The sequence below is a fragment of the Oncorhynchus gorbuscha genome, linkage group LG07 (assembly GCF_021184085.1).
Source record: "Oncorhynchus gorbuscha isolate QuinsamMale2020 ecotype Even-year linkage group LG07, OgorEven_v1.0, whole genome shotgun sequence".
Lineage (NCBI taxonomy): Eukaryota > Metazoa > Chordata > Actinopteri > Salmoniformes > Salmonidae > Oncorhynchus > Oncorhynchus gorbuscha.
Window position 1 is genome coordinate 72,677,023 of NC_060179.1, and position 26,773 is coordinate 72,703,795.

Genomic DNA, 26,773 nt, shown 5'->3' on the forward strand with positions numbered 1-26,773 from the left:
GTCTCACCCCACAGCCCTGTGGAAAGAAATTTGTGTTTTTTGGCCAATTTTAACCACACACTTGTTGTTTATGTACATAGATTTTATAATGTCTTTGTTTTTTCTCCAACACCGCTTTCCATAAATTTGTATCAATCATGCCAAATCGAGTCAAAAAATTTTTTGAAGTCAACAAAGCATGAGAAGAGTTTGCCTTTGTTTTGGTTTGTTTGTTTGTCAATTAGGGTGTGCCAGGTAAATATGTGGTCTGTCATACGGTAACTTGGTAAAAAGGGAAATTTGACATTTGCTCAGTACATTGTTTTTACTGAGGAAAAGTACAAGTATGCTGTTAATGATAATGCAGAGGATTTTCCCAAGGTTGCTGTTGACGCATATCCCACGGTAGTTATTGGGGTCAAATGTGTCTCCACTTTTGTGGATTGGTGTTATCAGTACTTGGTTCCAAATACTGTGGAAGATGCCAGAGCTGAGGATGATTTTAAAGAGTTTAAGTATAGCCAATTGGAATTTGTGTTCTATATGTTTTATAATTTCATGTATATGAATATGTTTTATCATTTCATCATGGATACCATCAACACCACAGGCCTTTTTGGGTTGGAGGGTTTGTATTTTGTCCTGTAGTTCATTCAATGTAATTGGAGAATCCAGTGCGTTCTGGTAGTCTTTAATTGCTGAATCTAAGATTTATAATTGATGTATATGTTTTTGCTGTTTGTTCTTTGTTATAGAGACAAAAAGATTGGAGAAGTGGTTTTGGATAGATAACTCCTCATGTTGTTGTTGTTTATTTAGTGTATTCCAATTCTCCCAGAAGTGATTAGACTCCATGGATTCTTCAATTACATTGAGATGATTTCTGATGTGCTGTTCCTTCTTTTTCCGTAGTGTACTTTTGTGTTGTTTTACTGATTCACCATAGTGTAGGCGTAGATTGAGGTTCTCTGGGTCTATATGTTTTTGGTTGGATAGGTTTCTCAATTTCTTTCTTGGGTTTTTGCATTCTTCATCAAACCATTTGCCATTGTTGTTCATTTTCTTTGGTTGTCTGCTTGATTTTTTTGATTTGATAGAGAAGCTGAAAGGTCAAATATACTGTTTAGGCTTTCTTCTGCCAAGTTTACACCTTCACTATTACAGTGAAATGTTTTGTCCAGGAAGTTGTCTAAAAGGGATTGAATTTGTTGTTGCCTGAGTGTTTTTTTGGTAGGTTTCTACACTACTTTCCTTCCATCTATAGCATTTCTTAATATTATTCAGTTCCTTTGGCTTTGATGTCTCATGATTGAGTATTGCTCTGTTCAGGTAGACAGTGATTTTGCTGTGATCTGATATGGCTCTGAGAGACTCTGGGTTGAGGTCAATGATGAAGTAATCTACAGTAATACTGCCAAGGAATGAGCTGTAGGTGTACCTACCATAGGAGTCTACTCGAAGCCTACCATTGACTATATACAGACCCAGCGTGCAACAGAGCTGCAAGAGTTCATTTGTGACCCATTTTTGTTGGTTGTTTTGTCATAGTTGTGTCTAGGGGGGCATATTTGGGAGGGAATACTATCACCTACAGGTAGGTGTTTGTCCCCCTGTGTGCTGGCAGTGTCAGGTTTTTGTCCAGTTCTGGGATTTAGGTTGCCACAGACTAGTAAATGTCCCTGGGCCTGGAAATGATTGATCTCCCTCTCTAGGATGGAGAAGCTGTCATCATTAAAGTAGACACATGAGGACATTTTCTCTGTTGAGATCATTTCCTTATTAATTTCCAGGCAGATGTCAAATGTTTGTGGTTTGACTAATTTAGTAGAGTAGTTTGGGGGGTGCATTAGTAGGGGTTGGGCCTGTTGCTCTGCTCACTGCCTGGGCATATGTGTGGCTGTCATGTTGAGGTTCTTGCTGCAGCGGCGGGGGTATGGGGGGCAGAGGGGGCATAGGTCTTATCTGGGGGGGCCTATATAGGGTGTGGCCAAGGTTTGTTTGGGGTGGTCTCAGCTGGTTGGGGTGTGTCTGGTGAAGCTGTTGTCTGGGTGTAGGTCCTCTTGGTGTGGGTTCTCTCAGTGTAGGTCCTTCGGGAGGGGGTCTTGCAGGTCTGGGAGGGTGTCTCGCGGGTCTGGGTGGGGTGTCTGTTGCTCTGTTGGTCCTGTGTGAGGTACTGGAGCTGCGGTTGAGAGTGATGTCCTTCAGGGTCCTGGAAACGTTGGGATTGCTGCCTTGCAGAGGTGGACCTGGTCATAAAGGCTGTTCAAGTCCAGGGTAGAGTGGTGGGCCAGGTAGACATTAGGTTTTGAGGCACAGTCCCGGGAAATGCTTGCATTCACCTGCTGTATGGTGACAGGTGAATTTATTTTTGTGGTAGCAGGGTGGAGATAACCACTTGTGTGCTGGGGAAAGTGGAAGAAACTCCCTTTCCTGCTGGGCCTTCAGGTAGTTTGTGCCCGTGTGAATTATAATGTGTCTGGGGGACCCTAGTCTGTCCTCTGGCAACAGCTCCAGAGCATACCTAGTGTTTGGGCACCAGAGTTTAGCCACTTTGTGTTTGGAAAAAAGTTTATTCTCTTCAATGTACTTGCCATTTGAGTCAATGAGGAACACACTTTCTGGCTTTGTGTGTCCTCAGTGGATGGATGGGGGTTGTCAGGAGGGCTACCGGGGGAGCTTACAAGGGGGCAGTTAGGAGGGGTTGGGTCTGTTGGGTTGGTGGGTCCTGTGTTGTCTGTCCCATTGTGGCGTTGTGGTCCAGGTTTGAGGTGGGCTGTTCTGCTGTCTTCTTTCAGGGAGTGTCCTGCTTTCTGTAACACCTCAGCTTTCTCACTTCCTTCTTCAGTGCTGTTAGCTGGCCCATCCCATGCCCCCCGCCCTCGTGCCTTGAACCTTGCGCGCCCACCGCTATTTCAGTGGATACAGCTGGAGAACTGCAAGGCAATCCCATTGTGCGCCACTCGGGAGCCATGACAAATGTGACCAATATATATTGTCTTGCCAATAACAGGGTTAATAATTTATCTGTGAGAATTTCCAAGGGGTTTCATATAATTCTAAGTTAATAATAATTGATTTTTTTAATAACAATATTTTGTTGGTGATTTAGTTTTCAAATAATGTCAAATGAACAAGAAAAAGCCCATTATTGAACATGAGGTGAGACGTTGTTACTAATTTGTAAATAAAGCCAATTTGTTATTTAGAATGATTTATTTCTGTTTTTAGAAGGGGAGAAACCAAAAACCTACAGTCATCTCATGGATCTCCTAGTCGAGGCCGGCGCTGTACACTGTAACCAGTCGGGAGTAGTGTACACTACTACAGAGACACAGTAGCGCCTTGGGACCCAAAAGCATAATCAGTGCTCTAATTCCCCCTTCCGCTGGTCTGGAGCAATGTAGTAGTGACGCAGGGTACCGTACTAAACCACAAAAAAAAAACTTTTAGTGGAGCAACCACTGTAGCTTAGTATCCTTATTTACTAAGATGTATATAACTAAATCACCTAGAGATTATTGCCTTTGACTTTTTGGCTTCAGAAGTAGATTCAGACTGAACATTGCTCACTGAATTTTGTGTTGGATGGTATTTTCAGGTTTCTGCTGTTTCTTCAGCAGGTTTTGGTTTGTTAGAAGTTTTTTTCTTGATAGTAAGTATCCATTTAGGTAATTTTGTCCAACATAAAGATTTAAGTTATAGAATTTTGATTTGAAGATTTTGATGTAGGGGGGTAGTATCCTTGCAGAAAAAAAATCAAAGTTTATCTACATTCAATTTTTTTGCAGAAAAACTCATTAGCCCCTGAGCTCATGACCTCTCCTTGTCTCTCTCATCACTCGGTCTCTCTCTCTTGGTCTCTCTCTTCCTCTCTGCCCATGCAGATGCCACTTTTAGCTGACATGTAAGAGACTTTGGTTTCTTGGATGATCTAAACCAGAAGAAGGAAAAAAATATGAACTGCCGATAAATTTATGAGATATATAACCTAGGATCACTAATTTAGTTCTAAGAAATATCTAAGGAGGATGAGGCTATATTATCACTCTGCTGTCAGCCCATGTTCTAGAAGGTTTTCTAAATTAGTTCAAAAGTAATATAACATGTGAATGTTACATAGAGAAGCACCCACCTAACATCCTATTACTAAATATCATAGGCAGATATACTGTCTATTAGAAGCCCGAGTGCACAAACAGCTCTGTAGGAAACTCTTCGTTAGTGCGACGCAGTTAAGCCACCAGCAGAAGGAGGTACAGGCCAAATAATGAAATAGAAAGTTGAGCGGTGACAAGACATTGTTTTCCCACGTGGGAGTTTCTACACGTGCCTTCCCACACAACCGCAACAAGAACATGCATATTTGTGCAAGATGGTAAATGGTATCAACTCAGCTGTGTGAAAGCCTTACCACAAGTAGGCGACCCACACGACTGACTTCATATCTGGGTCAAAGTGTAATTTTAATTAGTTCGTTTAGGCAGGGGAATCAGGCAATTTGTCAAACACGTTTGTTCCGTTCCCCAATCTGAACAAACCTACACACAGTTTGGAGTCTGATTTTCTGGTGTAGTGAGATAACTCGATTCTTTGGAATATGGCGATAAGAGAGCTTATTTCAAAGAGCCCTCCATAAACCACGCCCCAGTGGGCAGATCTAGGCATGTTGCACTGGGACAGATTTTAATACGGATTTGCAAGACCTACATAAATGGGATCATTTGGTTACCACCCGTATTTGCAATACCTACATAAATGGGATCATTTGGTTACCACCAGTATTTGGAATACCTACATAAATGGGATCATTTGGTTACCACCAGTATTTGGAATACCTACATAAATGGGATCATTTGGTTACCACCAGTATTTGGAATACCTACATAAATGGGATCATTTGGTTACCACCAGTATTTGGAATACCTACATAAATGGGATCATTTGGTACCACCAGTATTTGGAATACCTACATAAATGGGATCATTTGGTTACCACCAGTATTTGGAATACCTACATAAATGGGATCATTTGGTTACCACCAGTATTTGGAATACCTACATAAATGGGATCATTTGGTTACCACCAGTATTTGGAATACCTACATAAATGGGATCATTTGGTTACCACCAGTATTTGGAATACATTGAGTTCGTTGACAAAACAGACCACGGGACGCATTTTCACACAGAGATGTATTTGTCAAAGGTCTGCGGCTGGTCTGTGTAAAATTGTGGGATTATAGTGGATACTGCGTTATAGCAGTGAATGACATCTATTCATTTACTGTCAAAGTATTTCTCAGTAGAAGTTATATCATCCAGGGAAACCAATTCCTCTCACTTTATAATAGAACACTCACATCGTTTCTGCCTGACTGTGGCTCTTTACCTGAATTGTTCTTGTAATCACAACAAAACGACTTATTTTGCTCAAATAGAGATAGATTTCAATTGTGTTTTCTTTGAAAAGATGGGCCTGTCTGACATGAAAAATAGATTAAGAGGAAAGGATCCACAGACACAGAGGCTGATTATCTTTCTGCACATCTCTTTATTTACAATGCTGGTTGCCATGGTTAACAAAAATGCAGGACATTGAATGCTACCTGAATTAACTGAGAAAAGGAACATAAGTAGGTCTACAGTATCACAGTGAGGTTAAGCAGGTGTTGTTCCAACATCTAGTGGAAAGCCTTCACAGAAGAGTGGAGGCTGTTATAGCAGCAAATGGGGAACCAACTCCATATTAACGCCCATGATTTTGTAATGAGATGTTCGACGAGCAGGTGTCCACATACATTTGTCCATGTAGTGTAAGTAGTCCCACAGTTTCACAGCGGGTCAGACAGGTGTGTGTGTGTGTGTGTGTTAGTCAGATTATCCAGTGTCCACATGTGGTGTACTATGGTCTTAGTCATGCTCTCACTAACCTTTCCTTCCCGGAGGGCCTGAGGCTCTTGGAACGGGCCTGATGCTCTTGGAACTTGACTGAGGACACCCTGGCATGACACCTGGACTTGCCTGGCCCAATCTCACCTGGCTCCCATCTACCTGCTAGTTACTTTAAAGTCCATAATTAACCTATGCGGCTCTGGATCCATATTTCCATATTTTCATTGATTTAATATTCAACAGACTGAAGAGTCATGTACCAATGAGATGAATTAGTTGCATTGCAGTTGTGTGTGGTGTTGTTGCCATTCAGCATCATCTGGCCTTGGTATCATCTAGCCGTGGTATCGAATAACTTATACCTGACAAAATACCTCAGCCATAGCAAATCATTGACGAAAGAAGTCACAGTTCCTGTTTGCGTTAATCATTATTTGACTTGCTGTAATATGAAGACACAGAGTGTATAAAAGCATGCATTCAAGAACCTATGGTCAGATGGAGAAGTAGAGAAAGTGCCAGTGGAGGCAGCAATAGGCAGGTAGAGGGGAGCCAGGTGGGCCATACCCAACCAGGTGTCAGGCCAGGGTGTCCTCAGTTGCAGTCTAAGTTCCTCAGACCCTCCAGAAGGGTTAGTTAGAGCATGGCTAAGATCATAGTACAGCACATACAATGGGGGTATTGGATAATCAATAGTGTTGCTGTGGACACTGGATAATCTAACACACACCTGTTTATCCTCGCTGTGATACTGTAGACTTACTTATGTTACTTTTCTGAGTCAATTCAGGTAGCCTTCAATGTCCTGTGTTTGTGTTAACCATGGCAACCAGCTTTGTAAATAAAGAGATGTGCAGTGTCTGTGGATGCTTTCCCCTTTAATGCATTTGTCATGTCAGCCAGGCCCATATTTTCAAAGAAACACAATTTAATTTCAGTCTCTAGCTGAGAAAATGTAGGCGTCTATTGATTCAGTCCTTGTTTCGTTTTCACTTATTGTTACCTGGTAAATAACCAAGAACCATGGAAACCAGATGAATCCAATAATTTAGGTAGCCTAGTAAATGATGCGCCACTTTGGTATGTTCTATTGGGGACTGTATGGGAGTCGTTTCCTGTTTACTACTCAAATATATTTTACTTAATAAGTCTAAAACGAAATGAACTGCAATACACTGATCTGAAATATATTAGCATAACTAGGCTACACAGAACAAAAGCGGACCCATTGTAAATTGAGTCTTTTTTGTATCCCAGTGCAACATGCCTAGCTCTGCCCACTGGGGCGTGGCTTACCGAGCACTCTTTGAAATGAGCGCTTGCAACGCCGTATTCCAACTGATCGAGTAATCTCACCACACCGGTAGTATCTGGGCCGCGTTATCGCCACAAAAGAACCAAAGCCTGGGACAAGGTAACACACTTCTATTCATGTAATCTAAACGTCTGTTTTTTTCACACCGTCTTATTATTAGGTTACTCCTGAATGTTCTTATTTTTCGTATACTACAAATAGTATACATATAGTTCCTTGGTCAGAATATTGATTATAAATTAAAACCTAGTTTGTTAGATTTCAATCAATGAAAAAAGCTTTGTGATTTTTAAACTATTAGCTTAGTGTTATCATAACCAAAAATAACCTGTTGGGGAGACTCAAATATGTTGGCTGTCGTTTTAAATTATATTTTTTTCTAAATAATTTTGCTCTTATGGAATGCTATTCATTGAGCACTTCAGATAGAAACCAAGTGCTATTTGGAATCAGAAGATGTCATGGGATGCATTTGCTTAGAATGAGAATGAGAAACAATTTCCCTCTCCTGTCCTGACATTTCCTCAAAAGCATGGCTGAGATTTGACAGGCTACTGTACACCAGCACTCCCCTGAGGTAAATTCCTCCATACTAGATTGTATTGTATTGTGGTGTGCAGTCAGGTAGGGCCAGCCAGGCCAGTCAGCTCTTGGTACACTGTAGTCGTTCCCATGGAGTAACCTAGCAGGGTGTGTCATCAGCATAGTATAATTATCAGATAGCCAGTCAGACAATGTTTACCTGCCAGCACAGTTGTGCCCAGTCCTGTTGGGAAGTTGGCTGGTGGAAGACAGTTCGATTAGATTAGTTGTTCCACCTCAAAGAGCACAAGAAATAGGATTTTAACACCCACTATCTCAGATAGTTCGGACGTTGTTTCTGTAGTTACTAACAGATACGATTAGCATTTCTGAAACTTTATTTTGTTGAAATATAATTTGATCTCTGAGAAATTAAGATATTTGATTGCACCCAAATTGGCCATTTTTTTATTTATCGGATTCAGATAATATTCAATAAATATAGTACTCAACATCCCATTTGAACCAAACTTCTTCCTACCAATGAGTAAGACATGAGGAATAAATAGAAAATGGTCAAAAGCCACCCACGGACCACCCACACCCCATGCCAATCCCACCTCAACAACCAGTACACAGTATCAGTTCTCTATGTTTAACAAGTAGAATGAAGCTGTAGCTTTGAGTGTTGCTTCTCCATATTATGAAATGTGTTCACTGTGTGTCTGGTGGTGTTTCTTTCTCTCTCCTCTTCAGAGGTATTACTAATTGAAGTCGCTTGCATTATTTACCATAGAGTTGTGTGAAAGTACCGGGTTTTGACCACTAGAACAAGTCAAATCAAATTCTATTTGTCACATGCGCCGAATACAACATGGTTACTTACACGACCTTAACCAACAATGCAGTATTATTTTTTTAAGTAAGAAAATGTTTATGCAGCTGTTCCTGCAATACCACCACACTCTTTTATCCATTTTGCTGTTGTCTTGTATTTATTAAATAGATCACATTTTCCTTTGTAACTTTGGGTTGAAAACCAATAGATCATCAATCATTATGAAAATAAATTGTTTGGTCACAATTCAAGCCAGTCCTTTATGAAAGCTGTTCAGTTAATAGGAGGTTCAACACCTGAGGAAGTGGACACACAGAACATTAGATTGCTAACTTTAAATACAATACCCACTGCTAGTAGCCATGTATTCATCCAACAGTAAATGTAATGTCCTAAAACAGACTTTGACAGTAGACTACTACCCATGATACCTATAGGCCTATGCCCTCGCAATGGCCAATGCGCATTTTGCGCACGCAAAGCTCCATATCTCCAAGCCATATCAAATATCTTGGTTGTAAAATAGTTGCTATTGAGTTGAATATTGAGAGTTGAGAAATCCAAATGATATCTAATAGAAAGCTGAGACCCTCCTCTCTAAGACCCATTTAAATAAAAAAACAAACCATACAGTATATAGACAAAAACAATAAACAACTTAACATAGCATGCTAGCAGACAATATACTTCCAGTCATTGTGCTAATGCTAGCTAGCATTGGCTCAATAAACTACCTCTAACTTGCTTCTTTTTTTTTCTTTTTTTACAACAAACAAAAAAGATACATGGACAAAACATTAACAACTTAACATTACATACATTTCCACAAACATGAATGACATCACACTTGTTCAGACCCACATGTTCCCACTGTATCCACACCCATTCTTTCTAATACTTGTAAGACTCTTCCCCATATGATTTCAATTTGTGTTATGATGTTTTTGTCTGTAGAAAGATTATTATTAGATTCAATATTTAAATAATAAAGAATATGATTATTCTATTCTCTTAAGTTTGGAGTATCATTTGGCTTCCAGTATTTAAGTAATAGCTTCTTCAATATAAGTGTTGAAAAGAATATTGTCCAACCCTTTGTATCTCAATGCACCCCCATTAGCCATGTCTTGAAATATGTGGATAGACGGATTAAAAGTGCATTTACATTGTAAAACTTCTGACAGACAGCTTTCTAACACTCCCAGAAGACATGAATTATTGAGTCATTGTTAGTTTTCCACTTAAGACATGACATTGCTGTTTTGCTATAGACTTTGTGATTGTTGTCTCTTGTATAATACATTCTATACATTAGTTTATACTGGATTAAGCATACATTTTCTTTAACTGTAATTTTGTGCGTTATGTTCTAACACTCCCTCCATCTTGTGCCAATATCAGTTCCAAAGCTGTGTTTTTCGCACATTTTCATTTTGAAACGTTATAGCCTACAATCAGAACACATTTTTCTCTTGAGTTCATGTGGGGAGAGGAGAGTGGCTCACTTAATCCAGCAGCAGGCTCCAGTAAGGGCACAGGGGCTGGGCAGACACTTTGATTACAGGAATCAGGAGGATAATGCACTTTACTCTTTGATCAAATCATGGTTTTCGGATCAATAGGAAGTTTTAAGTGAGGTAGAAAGAGCATATTTTTAATTGTCACATTTATAGGCACCATTTCTATTTTTTAATATACATGATCTTAGCTGTCTAACTGATGACAGATGTGGAGCAGGTCTCTTTGCTGATGTCGCGTTTGACTTTGAATGTGAGTTTGCGAGACCTCGGCTCATCAGAAAACCAGACCGGCCCATCTTGATAGGTGGCTGGTCGTTGCCCACTGTAACAGAGAAATTTATATAACAGAGAAATTGCACAAGTAAGGTAACACAAAAAATAAATAATGGGCTTCCGGCCATGTCACCTTTCATTCTTTTACTTTTAGATAAAATTATATTTTTGTGTCAATTTCAAGCAGCCCACCCCCAAAAAAATGGTCCAGCCCATCAAGGCATTTGCCAGATGGCAAATCTGCCACTGGACCTTTATGGATTGTGGTGACAGGCCTACATGTCTCCTTTTAGATCAGTACAGTCTTTCTTTCGTAGACCTCAATGACTTCTATTCAGCCAAGATGGGAGGAAGGGAGAGCGATCAAGAAGTGGAATAAAAGGAGCTTTATTTTTCAACAGCCAGCTCTTTGGTGGGCAGTGAGCGCTTCACTGTGTCAGTCAGGGTCAGGATAATGCAACTCTGCCAACTGTAGTGGAGCGAGGTTGGGGTGACCTTTGCCCCATTAACCATCCAGTGACGAGCTTTTGTAATTCACCTTCTGAAATATTGAACTTCAACTATTTGAAGTGGCCAGTGAGACTAAATACTGTGAATAAAATAAAATAACATTTGAACTTACTCAACTGGTTGTCTGGGTGGTTGGTTCTCCTACCTCTGAGGAATTTGAGACCACATATCCACAGGTAGGCCTAAGTATTATTAAACAGACTTTTCAAAACTCTGGTAGTGCATTCAGATTTCTGTCAGCTGAAATGCGAGCTATGCATGCATAGTAGTTGAGCAAGTTTGATCTATAGTGTAACTTCCAGTCATCAGTATCTCATTAATGTTTATCCTTGAGACTTGTCTGTACAACCTGGTCTCAGAGCATTTAGTATTATTCTGTACGTAAATCTGAAACACTCCATTTAGTATGATATGTTACGTTTTGTGGGGTATGTATTTAGTTGTGGATGTCCATCACCAATTTTGTTTGTTAGGGGGTTAGGGTTAAGTTTAGGAGTTAGGTTAAATGTTAATGTCAGCTTGACAAAGGAGCTGATCGGGGACTACAGGAAACAGAGGGCTGAGTATGCCCCCATTCACATAGTTGAGATGGTTGAGAGATTGAAGTTCCAGGGTGTCTACATCACTTAATTAATTAATTTTTATTTACCCTTTAATTAACTTCTTGCGTCGAGCCATCCCGGATCCGGTATCGTGACTACAGCCTCAAGCTCATTACCATAACGCAACGTTAACTATTCATGAAAATCGCAAAAGAAATTAAATTAATCTATTTGCTCTCAAGCTTAGCCTTTTGTTAACAACACTGTCATCTCAGATTTTCAAAAATATGATTCTCTACCATAGCAAAGTAGCATTTAGCATTAGCATTAGCAGGCCACATTTTCACAAAAACCAGCAAAAACATTCAATAAATCGCCACCCAATCACAATTGGTTGTGATACAGCTTGGAATGGACACCTCTAGCACTGAAATGAAGTGCCTTAGACCGTTGCACCACTCAGGAGGCCACTAAAGACCCATCATGGTCCAAACACACCAACAGTCGTGAAGAGGGCACAACAACGCCTCTTCTCCCTCAGGAGGCTGAAACAAAAAGATTTGGCATGGGCCCTCAGATCCTCAAAATGTTCTACAGCTGCACCATTGAGAGCATCTTGACTGTCTGCACCATCGCTTGGTATGGCAATTGCTTGGCATCCGGCCACAAGGTACTACAGAGGGTAGTAGTGCGTATGGCCCACTCCATCACTGGGGCTGAGCTCCCAGTGATGGGAGCATGCATCAGCAACTACTGCTAATGAAGTCACTGAATGGGTGGCCAGTAATAAACTGGTCCTGAACATCTCTAAAACTAAGAGCATTCATTGTATTTGGTACAAATCAATCCCAAAGTTCAAGACCTCATCTGAATCTGGTAATGAATGGTGTGGCTGTTGAACAAGTTGAGGGGACTAAATGACTTGGTGTTACCTTAGATTGTAAACTGTCATGGTCAAAACATATAGATTCAATGGTTGTAAAGATGGGGAGAGGTCTGGCTGTAAGAAAGAGCTGCTCTGCTTTTTTGACACCCCACTCCACAAAGCAAGTCCCGCAGGTTCTAGTTTTGTGTTATCTTGATTATTGTCCAGTCTTGTGGTCGAATGCTGCAAGGAAATGCCTAGTTAAGCTGCAGCTGGCCCAAAACAGAGAGACTGACTGCATCACTTCTTCTTTATAAGAAACCTTAATGTGTGGAAAATGTCATTGTTTTCATAGTCAACAAACACACAGCTCTGACACACACACTTACCCCACCAGACATGCCACCAGGTGTCTGTTCAGTCCCCAAATCCAGAACAAATTCAAGAAAGCGTACAGTATAATATAGAGCCATTATTGCATGGAACTCTGTTCCATCTCATATTGCTCAAGTGAACTGCAAACCTGGTTTCAAAAAACAAATAAAGCAATACCTCACAGCACAACGCCTCTCCCCTATTTGACCTAGATAGCCTTCATATCAATACATACACACAAACTGTGTGGTGCCTTTAAAAAATATATATATTTGATGGAGTTCTTTCCTTTAGCTGTTCTTGTCTATTAATGTTCTATGTTATGTAATGTTTTGTGTGGAACCCAGTTAATGCAACAGTTAATGGGGATCCTAATAAAATACCAAATACCTCCGTTCCCCTCCCCTGAATGCATTCAGTTGTACAACTGACTAGGCATCCCTCTTTCCCTTCCTCCCCACTTCTCTCCTCTAGATGGGTCTGGTACAGTGGTTGAAGGGCCAGTTCTTGTGTCATCTGGTCATCTGCTATGGGTTCTTTGTCAGCGGTCTCCTGATCAACCTATTACAGATCTGCACTCTGCCCCTCTGGCCAATCAACAAGCAGCTGGCCAGGAGGATCAACTGTAAACTGGGATACTCCCTCACCAGCCGTGAGTAGGATCTATTCTACTGTTCTTTACTTCTACTGCAGGCCTTCTCTTGGCCTGAAATACAAACTGAATATCGCTCTCTTTCCCTATTGTTTCACTTCACTGATTTAAAGGGGCAATCTCAGGCTCAGACACGAGGTATGTGGCAGGAACCCCAGACAATCACAGATTATAAAGGGAAAGCCAGCCACGTTGCAGACACGGACCCCTCACTTCCGGACAAACTAAACACCTTTGCCCTCTTTGAGGAAAAAACGGAGCCGCGGAAGTGGGCCACCAGCTCTAACGAGGACAGTGAGCTCTCGTTCTCCGTGGCCGATGTTAGTAAGACATTTATGCGTGTTAACCATTGCAAGGCTGCTGGCCCAGACGGCATCCCAAGCCGCATTCTCAGAGCATGTGTAGACCAGCTGGCTGGGTTGTTTACGGATATATTCAATATCTTCCTATCCCAGTCTGTCGTCCCCGCTTGCTTCAACATGTCCACCATTGTTCCTTTACTCAAGAGAGCAAAAGTAACTGAACTAAATGACTATCGCTCAGTAGCACTCACTTCTGTCATCATGAAGTGTTTTGACAGGCTAGTTAAGGATCATATCACCTCCACCTTATCCGGCACCCTAGACTACACTACAATTTGCATACTGCCCCAACCGATCCATGGATGTGCACTGTCCTATCCCTTCTGGACAAGAGGAATACCTACGTATGTAAGAGTGCTGTTCATTGACTTCAGCTCAGCCCTCAACACCATAGTGCCCTTCAAGCTCATCAATAAGCTCGAGGCCCTGGATCTGAACCCCACCTTGTGCAACTGGGTCCTGGACTTCCTGACCGACCTACCCCAGGTGATGAAGTTTGGCAAAAACACACTGATCCTCAACACGTGGGCCCCACAAGGGTATGTGCTCAGCCCCCTTCTGTACACCCTGTTCATCCATGACTGCATGGCCATGCACATCCCCAACTCCATCATCAAGTTTGCTGACAAAACAAAAGTGGTAGGTCTGATTACCAACAAGACCGCCGACAGGGAAGAGGTGAAGGCCCTGGCGGAGTGGTGCCAGGAAAACAACCTCTCCCTCAACGCCAACAAAACAAAGAAGCTGATCGTTGAATTCAGGAGGCAGAAGTGGGAGCACGCCACCATCCACATTGACGGGAAGAGGGTGAAATGCTTCAAGTTCCTCTGTGTGTACATCACTGACAACCTGAAATGGTCCATCCACACAGTGTGGTGAGAAGGCGCCTCTTCAACCTCAGCAGGGTGAAGAAATTTGGCTTAGCCCCCAAGCCACAGACTGTTCACCCCGCTACCATCTAGAAGGCAGAGACCATACATGTGTATCAAAGCTGGGACAGAGATTCTGAAAAGTCAGCTTCTATCTCCAGGCCGTCAGACTGTAAAATACTCACCTATAGCCGACCTCCGCCCAGTACCCTGCCCTCAACTTAGTGACTGTTCCTAGCTGGCTACCACCCAATACAATACCCTGCACCTTAGAGACTGCTGCCCTATGTAGTCATTGAACACTGATTTAATAACGGGGTGGTATGGGCCTTAAATTCTGATACCACAGGTATGACAAAATGTTTAGTTTTGCTGCTCTAATTATGTTGGTAACCAGTTCCTGTTTTGATGTCTTCACTATTATTGGTGAGATCTGACCTGCCCACTCAGACACTCAAATCAAATCAAACTTTATTTGTCACATACTTACTGTGAAATGCTTACTTACAAGCCCTTAACCAAAAGTGCAGTTTAAGAAGAGTTAAGAAAATAGTTACCAAATAAACTAAAGTAAAAAATAATAAAAAGTAACACAATAACATAACAATAACGAGGCTATATACCGAGTCAGTGTGCGGCGGTACAGGTTAGAGATAATTTGTACATGTAGGTAGGGGTGAAGTGACTATGCAGAGATAATAAACAGCGAGTAGCAGGGGTCAATGTAATAGTCCGGTGGCCATTTTATTATTTGCAGTATTATGGCTTGGGGGTAGAATTTCTTATGGAGCCTTTTAGTCGTCGACTTGGCGCTCCGTTACCGCTTTCCGTGCCATAGCAGAGAAAACGGTCTATGTCATGGGTGACTAGAGTCGCTGACAATTTTATGGGCTTTCCTCTGGCACCGCCTATTATATAGGTCCTGGATTGCAGGAAGCTTGGCCCCAGTGATATACTGGGCCGTATGTACTACCCTCTATAGTGCCTTACGGTCAGATGCAGAGCAGTTGCCATACCAGGTGGCGATGCTACCGGTCAGGATGCTCTGGATGGTGCAGCTATAGAACTTTTGGAGGATCTGGAGACCCATGCCAAATCTTTTCAGTCTCCTGAGGGGGGAAAGTTTTAATTGTGCCCTCTTCATGACTGTCTTGGTGTGTTTGGACCATGATAGATCGTTGGTGACGTGGACACCACGGAACATGAAACTTTCGACCTGATCCACTACAGCCTTGTTGATGTTTCCTGTAGTCCACAATCAGCTCCTTTGTCTTGCTCACGTTGAGGGAGAGGTTGTTGTCCTGGCACCAAACTGTCAGTTCTCTGACCTCCTCCTTATAGGCGGTCTCATCATTGTCGGTGATTATGCCTACCACTGTTAAGCAAACTTAATGATGCTGTTGGAGTCGTGTTTGGCCACGCAGTCGTGGGTGAACAGGGAATACAGGAGCGGATTACGTACACACCCCTGAGGGGCCCCAGTGTTGAGGATCAGCGTGGTAGACGAGTTGTTGGCTATCCTTACCACCTGAGGGCGGTCCATCATGAAGTCCAGGATCCAGTTGCAGAGGGAGGTGTTCAGTCCCATGGTCATTAGCTTAGTGATGAGCTTTGTGTGCACTATAGTATTGAACGCTGACCTGTAGTCAATGAACCGCATTCTCACATAGGGTTTCTTTTTGCCCAGGTCGGAAAGGGTAGTGTGGAGTGCGATTGCATCATCTGTTGGGGCGGTATGCGAATTGGAGTGGGTCTAGGGTATCTGGGAGGATGCTGTTGATGTGAGCCATGACCAGCCTTTCGAAGCACTTCATGGCTACCGTCATGAGTTTAAAAGTCTTGCTCACATTGGCTACCGAGAGCATTATCACACAGTCATCCAGAACAGCTGGTGCTCTCGTGCATGCTTCAGTTTTGCTTGGCTCAAAGTGAGCATAAAAGACATTTAGCTAGTCTGGTAGGCTCGCAACTGGCTTTCCCTTTGTAGTCCGTAATAGTTTTCAAGCCCTGCCACATCCGACGAGCGTCAGAGCCGGTGTAGTAGGATTCAATCTTAGTCCTGTATTGATGCTTTGCTTGTTTGATGGTTCATCTGAGGTCATAGCAGGATTTCTTATAGGCGTCCGGATTAGTGTCCCGCTCCTTGAAAGCGGCAGCTCTAGCCTTTAGCTCGATGCGGATGTTGCCTGTAATCCATGGCTTCTGGTTGGGCTTGTACGTATGGTCACAGTAGGGATGATGTCGTCGATGCACTTATTGATGAAGCCGATGACTGAGGTGATGTACTCCTTAATGCCATTGGATGAATCCCGGAACATATTCTAGTCTGTGCTAGCAAAACAGTCCTGTAGCGCAGCATTCGCGTCATCTGACCATTTCAGTATTGAGCGAGTCACTGGTACTTCCTGCTTTAGTTTTGGCTTGTAAGCAGGAATCAGGAGGACATAATTATGGTCCGATTTGCCCATCTCTGCAGGGGAGAGCTTTGTGTGCGTCTCTGTGTGTGTGTGGAGTAAAGGTGGTCTAGAGTTGTTTTTTTCTTTCTCTGGTTGCATGTGACATGCTGGTCAAATTTTTGTAAAACTTATTCAAGTTTGCCTGCATTAAAGTCCCTGGCCACTAGGAGCACCGCTTCTGGGTGAACATTTTATTTTTCGCTTATGGCCTTATAGAGTTGGTTGAGTGCGGTCTTAGTGCAAGCATTGGTCTGTGATGATAAATAATAACAATCACAGTAGTTGTCGAGGGTGCAACAAGTCAGCACCTCACGAGTAAATGTCAGTTGGCTTTTCATAGCCGATCATTAAAGAGTATCTCTACCGCTCCTGCTGTATCTAGAGAGTTGAAAACAGCAGGTCTGTGACAGGTAGAACATCCAGTGAACAGGTCAGGGTTTCATAGACATAGGCAGAACAGTTGAAACTGGAGCAGCAGCACGGCCAGGTGGACTGGGGACAGCAAGGAGTCATTATGCAAGGTAGTCCTGAGGCATGGTCCTAGGGCTAAGGTCCTCCAAGAGAGAGAATTAGAGCATACTTAAATTAGAGCATACTTAAATTCACACAGGACACCGGAGAAGTACTCCAGATATAACAGACTGACCCTAGACCCCTGACACATAAACTACTGCAGCATAAATACTGGAGGCTGAGACAGAAGGGGTCAGGAGACACTGTGGACCCATCCGATGATTCCCCCGGAATGGGCCAAACAGGCAGGATATAACCCCACCCACTTTGCCAAAGCACAGCCCCCACACCACTAGAGGGATCTCTTCAACCACCAACTTACCATCCTGAGACAAGGCCGAGTATAGCCCACAAAGATCTCCGCCACGGCACAACCCAAGGGGGTGCGCCAACCCAGACAGGAAGATCACGTCAGTGACTCAACCCACTCAAGTGACGCAGCCCTCCTAGGGATAACATGGAAGAGCACCAGTAAGCAAGTGACTCAGCCCCTGTAATAGGGTTAGAGGCAGAGAATCTCAGTGGAAAGAGGGGAACCGGCCAGGCAGAGACAGCAAGGGCGGTTCGTTGCTCCAGAGCCTTTCCGTTCACCTTCCCGCTCCTGGGTCAGACTACACTCAATCATATGACCCACTGAAGAGATGAGTCTTCAGTAAAGACTTAAAGGTTGAGACCGAGTTTGCGTCTGACATGGGTAGGCAGACCGTTCCAAAAATGGAGCTCTATAGGAGAAAGCCCTGCCTCCAGCTGTTTGCTTAGAAATTATAGTGACAATTAGGAGGCCTGCATCTTGTGACCGTAGCGTACGTGTAGGTATGTACGGCAGGACCAAATCAGAGAGGTAGGTAGGAGCAAGCCCATGTAATGCTTTGTAGGTTGGCAGTAAAACCTTGAAATCAGCCCTTGCTTTGACAGGAAGCCAGTGTAGAGAGGCTAGCACTGGAGTAATATGATCAAATTTTTTGGTTCTAGTCAGGATTCTAGCAGCCGTATTTTGCACTAACTGAAGTTTATTTGGTGCTTTATCCGGGTATCCGGAAAGTAGAGCATTGCAGTAGTCTAACCTAGAAGTGACAAAAGCATGGATTAATTTTTCTGCATCATTTTTGGACAGAAAGTTGAGACGACTGTACAACCATCAAGATTAATTGTCCGGTTCAACAGAAGATCTCTTTGTTTCTTGGGACCTAGAACCAGCATCTCTGTTGACACTGAGATCCTGCTACTACAAAGGGAGGCTTACTGAATATCTTGTCTAAAAACATTGACCCCTATTGGTAGAATATTCACTGATCTCAGGCCACAATTATCTCTTTGAATAGGTCTTATAAATGGTTATATTCTTTCTACAGTTTATCAGCATACTCCCAAAATGTTCCCCCAGTTGATTATGCATTATGGTTGAACCAAAGGATCACATCTAACAATTGTTGTTTAATGAAATAGGAAACTTAAATATAAAATGTGAAACTGTATTAAACAATAATGTATAGGGCTTCCCGGGTGGCGCAGTGGTTAAGGGCGCTATACTGCAGCGCCAGCTGTGCCACCAGAGACTCTGGGTTCGTGCCCAGGCTTTGTCGTAACCGGCCGCGACCGGGAGGTCCGTGGGGCGATGCACAATTTTCCTAGCGTCGTCTGGGTTAGGGAGGGTTTGGCCGGTAGGGATATCCTTGTCTCACCGCGCACCAGCGACCCCCTGTGGCGGGCTGGGCACAGTGCACGCTAACCAAGGTTGCCTCTGACACATTGGTGCGGCTGACTTCCGGGTTGGATGCGTGCTGTGTTAAGAAGCAGTGCGGCTTGGTTGGGTTGTGTATCGGAGGACACATGCCTTTCAACCTTCGTCTCTCCCGAGCCCGTACGGGAGTTGTAGCGATGAAACAAGATAGTAGCTACTAAAAAACAATTGGATACCACGAAATTAGGGAGAAAAAAGGGTAAAAAAAATCTGTTGATGCTAATATTTGCAGAAATTCAATTGTGTATATGTATACGATATCACACATAATTGAATTTCTGTAAATAGATAATTGTTTTTTTTTTTTTACCCCTTTTTCTCCCTAATTTCGTGGTATCCAATTGTTTTTTTTAGTAGCTACTATCTTGTCTCATCGCTACAACTCCCATACGGGCTCGGGAGAGACTAAGGTTGAAAGGCATGAAACTTTTTTTTTTAACAGTATAGTGTGTGCAACTCTATTTATTTTTTTATAGCTTGGAGCTATACATTTTTTTTTTTACACCTGCAAAATATGTGTACGCCACCAATAGAATTGGATTTCATCTGCAGTTCAAACAAAAACAAAGTGGACACCCCGCCATTGTTTTAGTAAAAAGCTGAGGGATGGCAGTTCATGACCATCCATGAAATCAAAATGATAGTTTCAACCATATTTTGAGGATATACTGTTTGTTTCCAATTGCATTGTTTACAGAGTTATAAAAAAGTGTATATTTTGGTGGGGATCGACAGTTGAACTAAGCTCGAGGTATTTATATTATATTCTTCAAGAATCAATGGATATGTATCACCCATTTAAAAGTTGTAAAATTTTTTACCAATTGCAGATTGCCCTTTTAAGTGCACTGATGCTGCAGGAGGGCTATGCTCTCTAACATTGTGCAATAACTGCAATGCAAAGTCACTGTACCTGCTGACAGTGATATATATATATATATAATTATTTACACTTTTCTCTTATGCTATGTGTATTCCTCAGAATCTGTGGCTCTCTTAGAGTGGTGGTCTGGCACTGAAGTCACACTCTACACAGACCCAGAGAACTACCAACTCTACGGTAAAGAGAATGCCATCGTCGTCCTCAACCACAACTTTGAAATAGACTTTCTGTGTGGCTGGACCTTCTGTGAACGATTCGGGGTCCTTGGGGTAAGAGAACAGGGCGCTTTCTCGATTGATTCATCTCAGATTCCTTGCATTCTCTCTCCTTGGACCTTCTCATCCAATTCTGTTGAGAAGGAGGTGAGGAAGGTGGGAAGCAAGGAATTGCTTGAGAAAAGACCAAAGATTTTCTGAAGTTCTTTGATTCCCTCTGTACTCAAACACATTAACAATCTTTCCCTTTCCAGGCCTCCAAATGTTTAGCCAAGAAAGAGTTGTCGTACCTGCCTGTGATTGGCTGGATGTGGTACTTTCAGGAGATGGTGTTTATTAAGAGGAAGTGGGAGGAAGATAAGAGCAACTTTGTCCAGAGTCTTCAGAACCTACGGGATTACCCTGAGAACTTCTGGGTGAGCCATCAATCAACCAACCAACTAGTAAAGTAATTAATCAATCAGTCAATCAGGAATGACACTTAATAGTCCAAAGTTGATTGAGACATGTATAGTTCATGAGAGGATGTGATGTCTTTTTAAATTCCTTATTCCAGCTTTCTTCACAACTAACATTACATTTACATTACATTTAAGTCATTTAGCAGACGCTACATGAGTATGCAGTTTGGTTGTTCTAAAAGATTGCATTGATTGACACAATCAATAGTATGTCACGAGTCTAGGAAGGATAATAATGTGAGAATATAATGATACTGACCTTGTAAACATGAGCATGCAGGTTCGTTGGTAAATCTAAACACAGTTTTGATGCTACAGTGAATCTCTAATTGTGTGCCAGTTCTTGCTCCACTGTGAGGGAACTCGCTTCACAGAGGAGAAGCATCGGGTCAGTATGGAGGTGGCAGAGAAGAAAAGCCTGCCCAAACTCAAACACCACCTCCTGCCCAGGACCAAGGGTTTCTGGGTAGCCGTCCAGAACCTCAGGGGGACAGGTGCGGAACCCTGTAGAGCTCCAGAATGACCAAACGCTACACGTCAAACTCATGAGCAGAGTTGGGGAGTGACTAATTACATGTAATCTGATTACATTAACTGTAATCAGTTAGGGTTCCAACAAAAATATTGTAATCAGATACTTTAAAAAACTGGATTACTTCTTGGATTACTGTTAAAATCCGCAAGGATGTTAGTGAAAAAATGAATTGACAACTTTCTGTTTTCTCAATGATATTCAATTCAGCATTTAAAAAAGGTGCAATTTTAAGTTTGTTCCACCTGGGTGAGTCTGACCACAAGTCAGAGACCACTATGATGACACACCAAATGTGTTTGCTGGATCGTTTTTGTCTTTGAATGGAAAGTAATCCAAAAGTAATCAGATTGTTACTGATTGCAATTTTGGACAGGTAACTATCTGTAACGGACTAAATTTAGAAAGTAACACTACAGCGGAGTGTTAGGGCCAAGTGAAGAGAAAAAATAAATAAGTGCTGGGTGGTGGTACTGGTTTGGACTGATAGTACTTTAAAAACTTGAAATACTTTCACAATAATGTTTAAATACATTTTCGGGAATATTCAAAATACAATTTTGTCAATATTTTAATTAGAAAGTAGTAATATTTAGAGAATAAAGTCGCAGTTGTATATGGTTATTAATTGCATGCCTTCCTGGCTCCCTGTTGTTGTGCGCACCACCGTTGAAATGCCTGAGATGACTGGTGAAACTACACTTTAAAATTGGCTTTAGTAACAAGGAAATCCTTGCTCTTTTAGAACATAATAACCACATTATTATAAGTATTAGAACCTGGAAGAGGTTGTGCCATGGTGGCGTGCACAGCAACAGGGAGCAAGGCAGACATGCAGTTAACCAAATCCCCTACTATAATATACAGTCGTGGCCAAAGGTTTTGAGAATGGCACAAATATTAATTTTCACAAAGTCTGCTGCCTCAGTTTGGATGATGGCAATTTGCATATACTCCAGAATGTTATGAAGAGTGACCAGATGAATTGCAAAGTCCCTCTTTGCCATGCAAATTAACTGAATCCCCCAAAAACATTTCCACTGCATTTCAGCTCTGCCACAAAAAGACAAGCTGACATGTCAGTGATTTTCTCGTTAACACAGGTGTGAGTGTTGATGAGTACAAGGCTGGAGATCACTCTGTCATGTTGATTGAGTTCCGCTTCACAGGCAAGGATATTGCTGCCAGTAGGCTTCAGGGCGCCCAAGAAAGTCTAGCAAGCTCCAGGACCGTGTCCTCAAGTTGATTCAGCTGCGGGATCGGGGCACCACCAGTACAGAGCTTGCTCAGGAATGGCAGCAGGCAGGTGTGAGTGCATCTGCACACACAGAGGCAAAGACTTTTGGAGGATGGCCTGGTGCCAAGAAGGGCAGCAAAGAAGCCACTTCTCTCCAGGAAAAACTTCAGGGGCAGACATGATATTCTGCAAAAGGTACAGGGATTGGACTGCTGAGGACTGGGGTAAAGTCATTTTCTCTGATGAATCCGATTGTTTGGGGCATTCAGAAAAAAAGCGTGTCCGCAGAAGACAAGGTGAGGTCTACCATCGGTCCTGTGTCATGCCAACAGTAAAGCATCCTGAGACCATTCATGTGTGGGGTTGCTTCTCAGCCAAGGGAGTGGGCTCACTCACAATTTTGCCTAAGAACACAGCCATGAATACAGAATGGTACCAACACATCCTCCGAAAGCAACTTCTCCCAACCATCCAGGAACATTTTGGTGACAAACAATGCCTTTTCCAGCATGATGGAGCACATTGCCATAAGGCAAAAGCGATAACTAAGTGGCTTGGGGGAACAAAACATCTATATTTTGGGTCCATGGCCAGGAAACTCCCCAGACCTTAATCCCAGTATGCTAGGGCGGAATGCCGAGGTCTTGAAAAAGAAGGGTCAACACTGCAAATAGACTCTTTGCATCAACTTCATGTAATTGTCAATAAAAGCCTTTGACACTTATGAAATGCTTGTAATTATACTTCAGTATTCCATAGTAACATCGGACAAGCATATCTAAAGACACTGAAGCAGCAAACTTTGTGGAAACTAATATTTGTGTCACTCAACTTTTGGCCATGACTGTACTACTATAATCTGGAAATATAACTGTAATATTATTAACTTTACTTGAAAAAATTGGCTTTATTCTTTAAATATTGCCAATTTATTCTCAAATGATCGCTGCTTTATTCTCGAAATATTGCTACTTAAGTACTATGCGTGCAATTACCACCACAAGCAAAAAAATTATCTTCACTTGGCCCTAATATGGGGGCGGCAGGTAGTCTACTGGTTAAGAGAGTTGGACCAGTAACCGAAAGTTTGCTGGTTTGAATCCCAGAGCCAGAAAGGTGTGAACATCTGATGTTCTACCCTTGAACAAGGCAGTTAACCTGCAGCAACAACTGACCCCCGGGTGCCGATAATGTGGACATTGATTATGGCAGCCCCCCGCATCTCTCTGATTCAGAGACACATTTCGGTTGAATGCATTCAGTTGTGCAACTGACTAGGTTAAAATAATCTTCCGTACAACCCTGCTCATGAGTGAATATCTAAGTATTATTTGTTTATATTTTTTCTCTGTTACCCCTTTAGTTGCTGCTGTGTACTGTTGTACATTAAATTTCAGAAACAACGAAACTCCAACCTTGTGGGGGGTTCTCAATGGGGAAAAGTATCATCCAGATTTATATGTAAGGTATGGATAATATGAATTCCTTTTTAAACCTGCAATTTCTATCGCAAGTTGGGCAAGTGCTATGAGTGGGACCTGGAAGGGCCAATGGTTAGAGGCATAACTCACTGATCTCAAAGCCCACATATTGTCTTATTGGACTGTTTGTTTTTACTGGACCATAAAGTTATTTTGAATTGGACAGCTTAAATAAATGTTTCCTTCTACATTTCTGTCTCAAGGAGAATCCCACTGGAGTCCATACCAGAGGATGAGGCTGAGTGTTCTGCCTGGCTTCATAAACTCTACCAGGAGAAGGTGGTGTTCTTATTGGGGAGAGGGATTACAATTCACTAACTATTGGTACAAGGTGCAGTTTGCATCTATTTGTTCATTAAGGGATACAACACAAAGGACCAAGTTAAACTCTCTTAATTTATACTCTATCTTCATGTCAGTACCTACTCTTTACCCTTAAATTATAACTTTGTTCTGTCGCCAATGTTTAATTCAAACATTACACCAAGCACTTTCTTCGATCACTTGCATAATCCGACCCGTATGCACATTAACTGATGAAAATGGCCCTTTGGCCCCTGTTAGATTCATTTTGATTTGATATATTTGATTATTATAGTGTCATGCGTCTAACGATGCCCAGCCCAAATGGATAAGATTAGATGGTGCTTTGTCTGTTAGTCACAGATGTGTACTACGTACAGACATTCCCACTCCTGTTGAGCAGTTAGCAGGTGGAACTGAGTGAGTTTCCAGTACTACAGTACATTGTACAGGGAATTGTCACCCTTTTACACAGGCAACCCAATTATGGGCAAATGATCTGACTTGTCAAAAGATCAGAATTGGGCTGACTTTGTAAACGCAGCTATAGTCATATTCACAGTACTCATGCTTTGAACAGGTTGCCACTGCAGTTGTCTGCATTGAATGATTGTGGTCATTCTATAAGAAGTTACTATTAAAAAGACTATTGGAACTAAGACAGTGTATGTCCTGGTTCTAGTGTGAGTAGGTAGTCAACCTTTATGGATAGTGGTGACAGGCCTACATGTCTCCTTTTGGATCAGTAGTCGTTCCTTTGTAGACCTCAAAGACTTCTATTCATCTAGGAAGGAGGGAGAGAGATGAAGTGGAATGAAAGGGTTGCTTTATTTTTGAGCAGCCTGCTCTTTGGAGGACAGCAAGCACCAAGGACAAAGCTGAAACTCTCACTTACAATATCTTAATGTCAGTACCTACTCTTCACCCTTACATTGTTCTGTCCCCAATGTTTAATTCACAAACATTGCACCAAACGCACAATCTGACTCGTTTGTACAGTAACTGATGTAAAATTGCCCTGGTTAGATGAGATTAGATGGTACTTCATAATACTTAATTGCACTGTTAGAGATCCACTACAAAAATACATGATATATACAAGATCAGAGACCTACAGTTCATAAAACCCACTTTATGGTCATGGCTGTGAAGCCAGTTGTCTATGCTCCTGTTTGTAAGATAATCGATGTGGTCATGTATTGTTGTTCCAGGATAAGTTCCAGGAGGACTACAGCCAGACAGGGTGTTTCCCAGGCCCCAAAGTTACCCCACCATGCAGGCCCTGGGCCCTGATCAACTGGCTGGGCTGGACTTTCCTTCTCCTATATCCCCTCTGCCTCCTCCTGGTCCAGCTGGTCAACTCTGGGTCTATTCTCACCATCATGGCCACAGTGGCTTTCTGCGCTGCAGGTGGGTGTTATTGGAATATTTGATCAACTAGTGGCTCCCCGAGACAAATGTGTTGCAAAAGTCACCAACCAGGATAAATTTGGCGATAAGGGTCTCTATTCAATCCGTGCCACGAAAGATCTGCGTTGGAGTGTGATATTTTAAAAGGTAATTTACGGTTGGACCATCATGTAGTGTTTACCTTGAATGCAGTCACGTTGCCTTTAAATTGCACTACAATAGATGTTCCGTGTTACAGATTGAATTGATCCCAAGGTGTACTTATTTGTACCTTCTCCCTAAACTTAGCTATTAACCATCTAATCTTTGTCTGATACTGATCAAGAGCTTGTTCCTTACTCTTGGAAAGTAGTAAATTATAATATTGCATGCTTTGGTACTAGCCCTTATCTCACGAATAATTCCATTGACAAACATCTACACTGGTTGCTGTAACCACAAAGATGTTATATGGCCCTATGTTCAAGTCACTTTCTTCTATTCTCAGTGTCATTTGGTGTGCGCTGGATGATTGGACAGACGGAGATTAAGAGAAGCTCCAGCTATGGGGTCCCACTGAACAAATGAAGGGATGACCTTTTTAAAACTTCAATTTACAATTGCAAGATTTCTTGCCAGCACCAGAGCGTCACTCACATTACTAATCTGAGAACTACAGCACAGTTCACCTCAAACAGTTGAGAATTCATCCCAAGAAATACTTGGTAACTCGTCAGGGAAAGCATTGAAGTCTATTCAAGCAGGATGGTTGACTGGTGCTGTCTGCTAATGGCAGTCTCATGTGGCCGTCTTCATCTTGTCGATACATGGGAATGTACTGAACCTATACAAAGCACAGATACGTTCAGGGCATGCATCCAAGATGTATGACTAAAATTGGCACTGTTGTGACTTTGTTAAATGCACTTTTATTAGTTGTGATTTGATATGGACTCAATTGACAATGTTTATTTGCAATAAAATAAAGACCAAAGAATGAAAGCTGTAAAACGCACCAGAGACCACTTTAGATCGATGCAGTGTGTATG

At 42.2% G+C, this 26,773-nt stretch overlaps 1 protein-coding gene across 2 annotated transcripts; it reads left to right on the top strand.

Annotated features, from left to right (window-relative positions):
- Positions 1–7,166: 7,166 nt before the first annotated feature.
- LOC124040325 (1-acyl-sn-glycerol-3-phosphate acyltransferase delta-like) lies at positions 7,167–26,735 on the top strand. 2 transcript variants are annotated; one of them, XM_046357422.1, is made up of 10 exons: positions 7,167–7,284; positions 10,428–10,431; positions 13,105–13,282; positions 20,206–20,375; positions 20,576–20,737; positions 21,123–21,276; positions 23,915–24,017; positions 24,236–24,311; positions 25,547–25,745; positions 26,233–26,735. In XM_046357422.1, exons 3-10 carry the CDS (start codon positions 13,105–13,107, stop codon positions 26,310–26,312), a joined length of 1,122 nt encoding a protein of 373 aa, XP_046213378.1. In that variant the 5' UTR covers positions 7,167–7,284; positions 10,428–10,431; the 3' UTR covers positions 26,313–26,735. The 2 variants fall into 2 exon arrangements, with proteins under 2 accessions (XP_046213378.1, XP_046213379.1); XM_046357423.1 differs by lacking the exon at positions 10,428–10,431.
- The last annotated feature ends 38 nt before the right edge of the window (positions 26,736–26,773 follow it).

Bases quoted from the DNA above. Each gene is read 5' to 3' on its own strand.
- LOC124040325 (XM_046357422.1), top strand. From the start codon at position 13,105: ATGGGTCTGGTACAGTGGTTGAAGGGCCAGTTCTTGTGTCATCTGGTC. The intron at 20,738-21,122 runs GTGAGCCATCAA...ATTGTGTGCCAG, and splicing joins ATTACCCTGAGAACTTCTGG to TTCTTGCTCCACTGTGAGGG. The intron at 25,746-26,232 runs GTGGGTGTTATT...TTCTATTCTCAG, and splicing joins AGTGGCTTTCTGCGCTGCAG to TGTCATTTGGTGTGCGCTGG.